Consider the following 12,161-nt stretch of genomic DNA (forward strand, 5'->3'; position numbering starts at 1 on the left):
AATTAAATAAAAAGTTGTCCCATCTTCCCCCACCCTACTATACTATTTGTCTAACTTTGTTTGGCTGTTATTTTTGTCAGTGTTTTGTAGCACTTAACTCTGGTAAAATGACTGCTGTGATAAATTTTATGAATGTGGACCTGATCTAGTACTTTTATTGCTGCTGATGTTTATTGCATAAAATAGTAGATAAAATAGGTCAGCAATGAACAAAATATCAACATACTACATACAAACAAGATATATATTTCCTAAAATTGGCATTATCAAAATTAATTCAATTGTTAAACTGTAACATGAACCCTCTTCCATTTGTGTTGACTAATTTAGCACAATAAATTTTTCATAAGAAAACTAAGGTGTAGATTACAGATAAAAATATATTGTAAGTGTTATGACTTGAAGTCTAGTACACGTTTACATCATTTTAAAGCGGGAACTTTATAAAAAAATAATTGTTACATTTTTACCGATTTTTTTAGAAAAAATTGCGTTATGTATAAATGAAAGCATAATATAACCGATGTTTTTAATATAAATCAATAAAATAAAAGTCAACACTGTACAACTTTAACCTGTATAGAATAATAAAATTTGGGCAAAATTTATATTTTTTATTGACTGATTGGTTGGACTTTTTTGTCTGTTAAGCTGGTAGTACACAGTATCCGGAATTCGTCCGTTTTGTCTGTTTCGTCCGGATTTCGCTGCCGCATGCGGAACTAGGTAACGGGTTTGCATACGACCTCGCAAGCAAATTCGCATGTTGGATACTGTGTACAGCTACCTTTATGCTTTTTTGGCACCAGATCCTTACTGTATTTCTTTACACAAGAATCGTCCAACTTTATGAGCACCAGATCATGAACAGATTCATGGAATTGTAATTTAGAACAGCTTGTATATTTATATTTACCTTGTTTTGTATAGCAGTGGGAGGGGGTGGGGGTGGTGGGATGCTTGAGGGTGGGGAATGGGATTTTGTTGCTGATGATATCAACAACATCTGGCTTCCCAATACATACCCGCTATCACCTGTATATTGAGATATATGACAAGGTAAACTCGGTTTTACAGCTATGTACACAACATATGGGAGGTTACATGGTTGTGGGAAAAACCAATTTCATATCAAGTCTAGTAAATTTTTCATATCAAGTCTAGTAAAAACCTATAAATACACATACATTATTTTAAATTCTACCCAGTTTACTTGAGCTAATTTTTTTAGTTACTATAAACAATGACAAGAAATAATGGGCTGCAGCCTAAACCCTGCGTCCCATGCCATGCCTTACGTATATAAAATAAAGTAGGCCTACAGAAAAACCCAAAAGAAAACAATTTTTACCATTTTGATTCTGTACTTTCCACCAAGTTTTGTTGCTATCATCCAAAACATCAAGTAAATCATCAAGTTCCACACTCAGCTCATGTTCATTTCTTGCATTGAAACTTTGCATGGCACGACATAATTTACGATCTTTACCACCAGCCGTGTTGTTCTGTGCAGCTTGGTTTCTACAGATACAAGCGTGGTCAGTAGCGCAGCCCAAAAACAATTAGGGGGGGGGGGTTTAATCAAAACATTTTCATTTTATTTTTGATTGGGGGGTCGTGACACCCTAAACCCCCCTAGATGCGCCACTGAGCGTGGTTAGGAATATTTTTGGTGCTCAGTAGTCATTTTATTTGTGCTCCTACCGCAAAAAAACGTAGCAAAAAATGTAAGAAAAAATGTCAAAAATAAAAAAAGGAAAAATCATGTCTTTTTTATACCTTGTGCCCACATACAGAGTGCTTGCTTTTTTAATATTGCCAATTTGGACAACCTGTTACTTACCACTACGTCCGGTGTATGACTGTAAACTGTCTTAATGAAACATACACAGACCCATTCTGATATGGCCTATATGAACTGTAACTACTGTGTTACCTTGTCAGACATTTAAAATCAAACCAAACTACTTTATTTACATAATATAAAAAAATGACATATATTTAGTATCAATAAGATGTTAAATAAAAGAAAATTTTCATCCCACCTTGCCACATGACTTTGTACATGTTGTTTAAACGCAGAAGTTGCTTCATTACCATTTGAAGGAACGCTAACTCTACGTGGGGAATTGTCATTATGAGGTGACAATGGTTTCAGTGCGTCCTCAATCTGAAAGTGGAAAATTTTAAATATATATTAAAAGCCAAAAAGGTTCTAAAAACAAACAAATGAAAGATTTAAAACCATCACATAGAACAAAATTAAGGTAAAACCAAGATTAAATTAAAACAGTAAAAATGACATTATTCCGAAAAAAAATTAAGCGCCTGTAGCTATATTTTACAAGTGGTTTACATCAACATTTCCAAAATACTATTGTTTTAGTTGTTTCCTTTTTGCTGGTAAAAGTTGAAATGCTAAAAAGGTTACCAAGTACTGTACATTATTCAAAACAAATATTCACATAAAAATTAAAACAAATTTGCAAGTTGAGGACATATTGTTTTGTTAGTTTTAATAAAAAATTTTACATTTGAAAATTTTACCCCCCTCCACCCCAAAAAAATATACATATAATATATAAATTTAATTAGTTTTTTTTTATAAAATTTTACATTTGCTCCACTTTCTTTCCATTCTATCTCTTTCCTATGAACATGATCCGCTTGTTCCGCAATGTAAGCTGCAAGTTCCGTGGCTTCGGATTCCGACTCCATGAATGGAAGAGGAGGTTCCCATCCTGACTTGAATTTCGGAACGTAGGGAGGAAAATATTTTTCTTTCGGGAAATCCAATCTAAAAAATGGTAAGCAATTTTAAACATTGGAAAATTAAATATAAAATAGTTATGTTACTCTAATTCTATACAGTAAAAATCCATAGAAAATTATATATAAAATTTGAGGGTATAAAATGTAACATTTGATTTTAAAGTTGCTGCTTTGTTTTATGTAATATTATTATTGCCTTTTCTATGTAATATAAAAATTATGTATGTTTCAAAGTTATTAAACTACACATACATTTTTTTTTTAAATTTTGATGCCCCAATTTTACTAATAATACCATTCAGAAAACCCTAAACACCGATAGCATGCCTATATCCACTAAGTATCTTATGTTTAATGCCAAGCACATGAAACAAACAAAGTAATTAAAATGCACCACAATAAAAGACATTTTTCAACTATAAAAAAGCTTGGGTGAAGGTTTGGCCTACCAGGCTACCTCCCAAATGCAGGGTTTCACCTTATGTACAGTAGGGGGGAGATGGGACACTTTTTAACTCTATTTTCTCGTACCATTTAGTAGTAAACAAAGAACATTCAAAGAAGTATGAAACTATGTCCTCATGACTTTCATAGACCGTTTTTAATTGTTTAAAACTGGATCAGGATATCTGGATATTATGTGCTAAAGGTGTCCCACCTTCCCCCACCCTACTATATAAAAAATACAAAACTCTAAACAAACATCTTACTTAGATTTTGCCCAAAACTCGCCCAGTTGTCTAAGGAGTTGACTCTCAGAAGCTGTCATTGAGGAATTGAGAAAGTCAATCGTTTCATATGTAAATAGTGGGCACTGAACCATCTGGCCAACCTCAGGACCTTTACATGAGTGAACCACTATATGAAGTGGTTGGAATAAGAAATGGACAATTTCAACAGCATTCGGGTTGCGAATATGGTTCTTCAATTTTGCCTGCAAATTTAGGAATTTTTGTTTTCAGCAGTATAATTTGATGTATAAATTTTAAAATAATGTTAACTTATTTTAAAGATTTTATATTTTATAGAAACCAATTAAAAGATTTTTTAGCTTACTGCAGAACTAATGATAGATGTTTAGGCTTTCTATAGAAATTTTAAATAAAAGTGGTTTCTTTTTTGACAAAATATTGTTACATTGTTTTTTCTTTAAAAATAAGACTCTTTTTTTTAAATATCAGGAATTTAGTCAATTTAGACTACTTTTAAATAATAATAGGAATTTAGTCAATCTGACTACTTTTAAAAAATAATAGGTATTTAGTCAATTTATAATACTAACTATTGACAAATGGCGCAGTATCATTAAGTATTCAATAGACAAACAGTACAGCATCATGACCGGCAACATGTAGGGCATTCCTTCTACATTATACAGACAAAGCACATATGTTTAATTTGTGATGTCATAACACAAACAAAGCACTGAGCTATATAAGTTGCTGAACTAAGTAAAGACATACCACTTCACTTATCAAGCTTCAGTGAATATTCAATTCTTGGAACTAAGTCTCCATGTATTTAATAATTAATGAAGTGACATTTGATACATTATAAGTTGGATTTACCTAAAACATTATTTCAATTTGTATTACTTAACCAATTTTTTTTATCAGTAGCCAACAAATTTTGACACAATTTTGCAATTTTTCTTTAAAATATATTAAATTTTAATTGGATGTTTTAAAAAAATAATTAATATTTTTTTTTATAATTTTTTTAATAACGATTAATATTTTAAGTTTTTTTGCTCCTAAACAAAAGGGTTTTTAAATATGCTTGTATACAGGCAACCAAAACTGTGTGTTTTCAGTACAAAATTATCCTGTTACAGGTATTAAACATAAAAAACACATTTTTGGTTGGTCTTAGAATATATTTATAATGTTTAAATAAACTGTTCACATTCAATGACACGGACTATTTTTTAAGAAAACTGCCACTAAAAAACAATGACAACATGTTAAGTTATGCTGTACACATTATCATACACTCTTTAAGCCAAGCCATGGTAACAGCCAAGATTTATTACAGTAATAAAGTCAAACAAAATACCTGTCTTGAAAATTTACAACTTAACATTGGCAATCATATATATCAGCTTGCACAAATATATTAAAATTAATGATTTATTCAGTTTCATAGAGGTGTATTGCAGATATATTAAACTATACCATTAAAATACTGACCATGAAAAATAAAAATTAAAGCATTTTTTTTAAAATATAGTAGGGTGGAGAAAGATGGGAAACCTTTTCATTCTATTTTCTTTCAAAAATTGGTAGTAAACAAATAACATTCAAATAATTATAAAACTGTATCCTCACGACTTACATAGACCGTTGTTAATTGTTCAAAACACGATCTGGATACTTGGATATTATGTGATAAAGGTGTCCCATCTTACCCCAAAATTAATATATTTTAACATCACATAACTATGTACTTACCAAAAGATTGAAGCAGTATTTAAACTTTTGGAAAACATCAATAAATTCACTTTCTGGTGGTAAACGTGATCGTAACTCCAACATTCCAACGCCAGCTTCTCGTCCTTTTCCTTTTTTACTCGAAGATCTTTTAGCCGACCTACTTGTCCTTCTAATAGTTAGTTCTCTGTTTGCTTCAGCGGATTTCTGCAGCATCGCCACAAACATTTCAATATCATCAAGTGCATGGTTCAACATTTGCTGAAATAAAAAAAACAACATATATATATGAACATATATAAATATATATAAATATATATATATATATATATATATATATATTTGAACATATATATATATATATTTATTTGTTTATATAAAATTTTTCAGCAACACAAATAAAAACCTTGTTTAACAAAAATAACTGTAAGGTTGCATGCATGGGTGTAAGATTAGGATTTCCTAATGTATCATGTCACTTTAAGTTTTAAAACAGAAGTGACATATTTTTAGTGAATAAAAGTTTGAAGCATAACACAGCTTTTACCCTGTTGTTAGGTGTTTACAAAAACAAGCATAGCCAAAGTATATTGCATTGTGCATTTGTCACATTATTCAATTAGGTTCCCCATGTTTGAAGACTACGACATACTGTATTTTAACAATGTCACCTCATATTTTATTCAAAATTTAAAAACTGACACATATGACTGCACAAGCAAACAATGGTTTATGCCAATAAACCTTAAAAGTCCATGGCAGCCAAGAATATTGCTGGAAACTACATTTATACAATTACAGTATTACTTACCACGTCTCTATGGATTTTAAACGCCATCATTTCTGCCGAGTTCTCCTGTTGCGCTCCTGATAATGCACGTGGGGAAGACACAGGTGTTTCATCTGATTAAAAATAAAATGTAATTAATACAAACATATTTACATATAGTAGGGTGGGGGAAGATGGGACATATTTTCTTTTTTTTCTCTCTCCATTTGGTAGTAAACAAAAAACATTCAAAGAAATATGAAACCGTATCCTTACGACTTTCACAGACCGTTGTTAATTCTTTAAAACACGTTCAGGCTATTTGAAAATTATGTGTTAAAGGTGTCCCATCGTCCCCCACCCTACTTTATATAAAATGGTATATTCTATGTATTTTAAACCTTTAAGGAAATTAATAAGGTGAATAAAAAAGTAACTTAATTAAATTTAATATTTAGGCTATAACATAAATAGGCAAACAAAATTTCTATCCTAATTTTAATTGTATTAATTTATCTCAGATAAATTATTTGTTTATTTTTTTAAATATAATTTCTTTAAAGATCACAATTATAAAAATTTCACAATTTTACACACTCATGAAAATATTTTCACAATACTAATATTGAAAATTTTTGATTAATAAAGCCTGAATGGTACTGTGGGGTAAGATAAGATATTGTGATTACCTAAATCCCATGCTTCCTGATCGTGTTTTTAACAGTTAACAACACTCTTTTAGAGTTACGGGGCTACATTTATACAATTCTAAAAATATTCCTTTTTACCACAAAATGGAATGTGAAAAGAGATCAAAACATGACCCATCTCACCCCACCCTACTATTTAGAAATATTACTTTGTGCTTCAATTGCATTGGTCCATGCTGCTACTCTTTCTTTTACGTTCATATCCAGAACAGGTGTTGTGGGGGCACGTCTTATAGAGGCTTGTATTGTATCTTTGTGTCTATGTAAGGTTTCCGGTCGACTTTTTTGTCCTTTCTTATTCTTGATGTCTTTGTAAGCACTTTCCACATCCGCACAAATAATATTTGCCTGAATGTAAATTGAAACAAATTCAGTGCTATGTAAACATTTTGAAAGACGCCATAGTAAGGCGTAACGTTAGGCGTGTCTGAAGTGACATACAACTGTAGCTTTTGAAATAGTGGTAACAATGTGACATCATATAGTTTTTGCACCGCAGTTTTAAACTTGTCACCCTGCTGTTAGGTGTCTTGTGTCCATACTAAAGCAGAGCAAAAATGTATTGCATTAGTTACTTTAGGCAGTACGTTGGTTAGGTTCCCCTAATTTAAAGAATATGAGTGTAAATGTATTGTGGCCATGTCAGTAGGGATGCACATTACAGAATTTCGAATCCGTGAGATTCGAATCCTTTTGTATTCGAATCTAATTACGGGATTCGGTATTCTGTTTAATGACGTCATTACACGTCTTCTTATAAACTATATTATCATTTTTTGAAACTTATAAATTTAAAAAAAATTATTTTCGTATTTGTGGGACTTTCGAGAGTAAACGTTTCGTAACGTCTTTTCATAGCCTGCTATATACGTTTCATGACGCAAAAACTACCCAATAGTACAATTTTTGATCATTTTACAGCTCATGATCCAACAAGGCTGCTATGAAAGAGTCTTTAAACTGACTTATGTGGGTAAAAATATTTTTTCCTATAAATATAAAAAGATTCGAAATTCTAGATTCGGAATTCTAGATTCGAAATAAAGTATTCTAGGATATCCTAGAATACCTAATCATTCTGTTATGTGCATCCCTACATGTCAGCACAGATTTTGCTGAATTGCTACAAAAAAAATTGACATCTGGATTTATAATAATGTCAACAAAAAATAAACAAATAAAGGTTAGAGGAAAACTTCACATTAACGACTTTTCTATTTAATATTTTTCTTAAATCTTAATATATAGCAATAGAAGCTTAATTACTGGAAAGTTAAATGCTAAATCTGATATTTTTCGAGATATTTATTTTGGAGACATAGTAAATCAAAAAAATTAATTAAGGTATAAAAATGGAACAGGCTATATTATAACAAACACAAAGTAGTTTAACAAATAGTTTCTTTTAAAAAGAAACAAGCCTCCACAAAGTTTTTTTCTGTGATTTTATATGCATTTTTAATATTTTATGTGAACTGGTTTGTTTAATATAAGATTATATAAATCTTTATTCATTAATTATGTAACAGGTTAATATGAACACAAGGTATATCAAAATCATGTAACTACTGAATTCAATGCATAGGCTGCCTGCCTGCCCCCATGACCATTGCCATTCACTTTACATAGGACAATTGATTTGCATGTAAACACAAATTTTAAACACAGTATCTTGTCCATGTTTTAATTAAACAAGGTATTTGGTAATGGGAGCTGAAGTAATCAATAAAGGATTGGTGTTATATGCTACATACCAAGAGCTTATGTGGGACCTGCTTATATAAACAAACACAATATATAGGACCACAAGTGAAATATTCTTGGAATAAGAAGAAATGATCTAATTTATCAACTAAATGAAATAATACGATAAATTCATTTTGGGCACATAATTTTTAATGTCTCCTACTGACAAAAACAGCTTACTCATATATGTTTCATACTGCATTCTAACAAACATTTTTTGGTTGAAACAAAATTCTTTTTGTTTTTTAATAAAATTAAGAATATTACCATTTAAATTGAAGCAACAGTATAACTTAATGCAATGCATTTTAAATTTTTACATTTTTAAAATGAACTAAAATAACAGGTATGCTCCACTTAACAGTGAAGTGAAGTCTTAACTTGATTAGTCATATAAGTAAACATCCCATTCTCTATTAGTGAAACATGAATAAACATCATTATCATAAGGGTAAACAAAGATAATGGTTTATTTGTTTGTTTATAATATGACATAATGCAGTGCAGTGATTTAAATTTATTTTATATGCAAAAAGAATGGGCCATAATTGTATACATACACTATAGAAGTATTACCAATTAAACAAGTTCTAAGAAAAAAATCTTAGGATTAAGACCAACAAAATATGTAACAATCAAAAAATCTACGTAAATGTACAGTCTATAACAGTGGTTCTCAACTGATGATCCAACATATTACAACTTTATATCTTAATTGCAAAATCAAAGAAACCTCAATAAAACCACGTAAAACATGTATGTCACATGATATCAGAAAGACAGCAGCGAATTTCTCGTTAAACTAAAGTTTTCATTCTTTGCTTTTGAGTTAAATATTTTTTTGTAATTACATTTTGGATGGATTTTATTTTTTTAAGGTTCACTAGTCCACAAAATTTGTTTCAAAATTTTACTGGTCCTTAAGCTAAAATAGGTTGAGAACAACTGGTCTATAAGATATATATATATATAATTCGCTCAAAATGGCATCATCGGTCTATAATTCAAATACCGTAGCTTAATTACCAAAAACAAAATAAATGTATATATTACTCATAAAATCTTACTGGGACTTGAGAGCATTGGAATAGATGTATGTCTCCATTCTTCTGGTCTGGGTCTTTAACAACTAGTGCAAATATACTTGCATAGCTACATGCATCCAATACATGTTCTAAATGTTGCACTGATGATAAAGGAAAGTGTTCCAGTTCTTCCTGTAACAAAAAAAAAAACAGAACATAAAAAAAAAATTCGAATTTTTTTTTTCGTTTTATTTGCATTGGTTAAAACCTGTTGTATAATCTAATGACATAAATGTTACAATTTCTTGAAACCCAACCCTTGATTCCATGTGTAATGTGCAATTACGGGTATTTATGGATTTCATATATTGGCCAATTAAATGTTGCTATTATTTTATCTCTAGAATTTGAATTTATGTACGGTCTTAAAATCAAAATCTGCACACATCTAGCCAGAATATGACAACACAAATGATTACTACAAATCCCTTTTGAACCGTAAAATTATAAAAGACTATTTAGTATTTACAGTTTAAAATAATCTCTATGTGGTTAAAGCAAAAGACGCCTTTAATTGATAATATCATTATTACTAATGTATATAAATTATGACCTATTTAAGTTTAAAATGATATGTTATGTTTACAGTCCCGTGTACTTACTTGACTTTCGATATCAATTAACTTGATTGCTTTGTCGTTCACTTTTAACATGACTTGCTGGGTCCAAATCTTTCCCTTTGCATCAAGAAGCTTCAATTTTCGAATGCTGTCTTGAATAGTTAGCAAACCACCCTTTCTTTCAATTGTGAACGTTGTGATATGCTGTAACAAACAAAATATTATATTAAGATTTAGTAATTCATGCTAAAAACTATAAAAATCAATATTTATGACAAGACTTTTACTTGATATCAATGAACAAAGATATTAAACAGGTTATAGATTTTTTGTAAGTTTGAGATTAAGTTTTACAATGTCATGATCGTCTTTTTTATTCTATATATATATATATATATATATAGGTTTAGACCTATAGCAAGCCACACCAAGGACCTGGGATCTAGGCAAAAGTTAGCCTACAGTACCACTTCAGAATGGGTTGTACCGCATGGACCTTGCAACCATGGAAATTCAGTTAAAAATATCTTCAACCGATAATTTTAAATAAAATTTAGGGTGTTAGTGAAGAATCCCCTTCCATGCCAACCCATAACCTATAAATGCTTTTTATGTTTCTCATATTTTGCTACAATCGCTTATACGGATTGATACTTGCACTACAGTCAACATAAATAAAACATTGCAAAATTGGTATTTGCTGACAGGGAATTTTCAAGCGGTCTGCCCCAACATTTAACCTTTTGACCTTGTGAAAAATAATGCATCAAACAACTATGTTTCATTGTGCCAAACATCTGGTTTTCATGGTTCAGGTAAAGAAATGTTTCAAAATAGAGTTAGACCTTCTACCCCCTTGTATATCACTAAATATGTCGCTGCTTGCTGGTACCTAACAACTATATATTATATATATATAATAGGGTGGGGGAAGATGGGACACCTTTGACACATAATAACTAAATATCCTGATCGTGTTTTAAACAATTAACAACGGTCTATGGGAGCCGTGAGGATAAAGTTTTATAAAAAATCTTTAAATGTTTGTTAACTACCAAATTGGAGGAGAAAACAGATTAAAAAGGTGTCCCATCTTCCCCCACCCAACTATATATATTTATAATTGAGATAATTTACAAAAATAACATTGATTGAACAATAGAAAGCTGTTTACCAACAAAAACTTATATACAATAAACTTACTTCCACCAAATATTCAGTTACTTCTCCATTAGCAGCCGCTGTCTTGGCAAAACTTTTACGTTGTTCGTAAATTGCTTTAGCAGAAGGCTTTGCACCCCCAGCACTCACACTTTGTTCCAAGTAAGGTTCGGGTTCAGGACCAGAAGCTGGCAGAGGTGGCTTCATCTTCTAGTGTTCACACAAACACCTAAACAACTGATCACAGCACTATCTGAAATTACATGCATTTGCATATAGCCAGTTTGGTTAAAACAGTCGTCAAAATGTATGTTAAATTATAAATTTAAGGCTTTAACTCAACGTACAAAGTATGGCTATGAGAAATAGTATGTCGTATGCTTAATGGTATCTTTCATGGATCAGTGTTATAAGATGCTATTGCTTTAAATATGTTATGGCATTTGCAAGTATACACGTACCACAAACTACGTTATATGGTGTACGCAACATAAGAGGAGTATTTTCCACTACCTGTATACAATAATGTATTAAAACAGTACTGTTAATAATGCAAAAGGGCGGAACCCGTAACCTGTTTTGTTCTGTAACTTCTCGTAAATTATTTGAAGGGTAGAAAAACAAAATTCTAATGTCGATTTCGACAATGAACACTTGAACGTCGACTGCCGAATCGACTGGCGATTGTCGCTGCAAAAGCAAGGGCAACAGATACGCGATGCGAAAATGAAAAGAGTGTGTGTTTTCCACAAATTAAAATTTTTAATAATAAAATATTTTTTAAAGTATTGGCCTGAAGGGTCTAATACATTCACAGCAGTTGTTTTTATTCAGACGGATTTTTGTTTTGACTTTTTTTGTATACCTATGATTAATCCTTTCACCAACAATGATTTTTTCACAACACCACAATATAAATACAAGCGTTT

The 12,161-nt window shown here is 30.9% G+C and overlaps 1 protein-coding gene across 1 annotated transcript in view; it reads right to left on the reverse strand.

The window, feature by feature from the left end:
- The window catches only part of LOC100176853 (epidermal growth factor receptor kinase substrate 8-like), a 13,840-nt gene extending 2,356 nt beyond the window's left edge, over positions 1 to 11,484 (reverse strand). Inside the window, exons 1-11 of the mRNA XM_026838756.1 lie at positions 11,275 to 11,484; positions 10,114 to 10,275; positions 9,494 to 9,643; positions 6,830 to 7,028; positions 6,013 to 6,104; positions 5,223 to 5,462; positions 3,483 to 3,706; positions 2,617 to 2,797; positions 2,046 to 2,170; positions 1,352 to 1,521; positions 858 to 1,035 (exon numbers count right to left, since the gene is read on the reverse strand). Of these exons, the coding sequence (XP_026694557.1) occupies positions 858 to 1,035; positions 1,352 to 1,521; positions 2,046 to 2,170; positions 2,617 to 2,797; positions 3,483 to 3,706; positions 5,223 to 5,462; positions 6,013 to 6,104; positions 6,830 to 7,028; positions 9,494 to 9,643; positions 10,114 to 10,275; positions 11,275 to 11,439 (1,886 nt within the window). The 5' untranslated portion in view covers positions 11,440 to 11,484. The remainder of the gene's footprint in view (positions 1 to 857; positions 1,036 to 1,351; positions 1,522 to 2,045; positions 2,171 to 2,616; positions 2,798 to 3,482; positions 3,707 to 5,222; positions 5,463 to 6,012; positions 6,105 to 6,829; positions 7,029 to 9,493; positions 9,644 to 10,113; positions 10,276 to 11,274) is intronic.
- Between the last annotated feature and the right edge of the window lie 677 nt (positions 11,485 to 12,161).

This window comes from Ciona intestinalis, unplaced genomic scaffold (genome assembly GCF_000224145.3).
Source record: "Ciona intestinalis unplaced genomic scaffold, KH HT000111.2, whole genome shotgun sequence".
In the NCBI taxonomy this organism is placed as follows: Eukaryota; Metazoa; Chordata; class Ascidiacea; order Phlebobranchia; family Cionidae; genus Ciona; species Ciona intestinalis.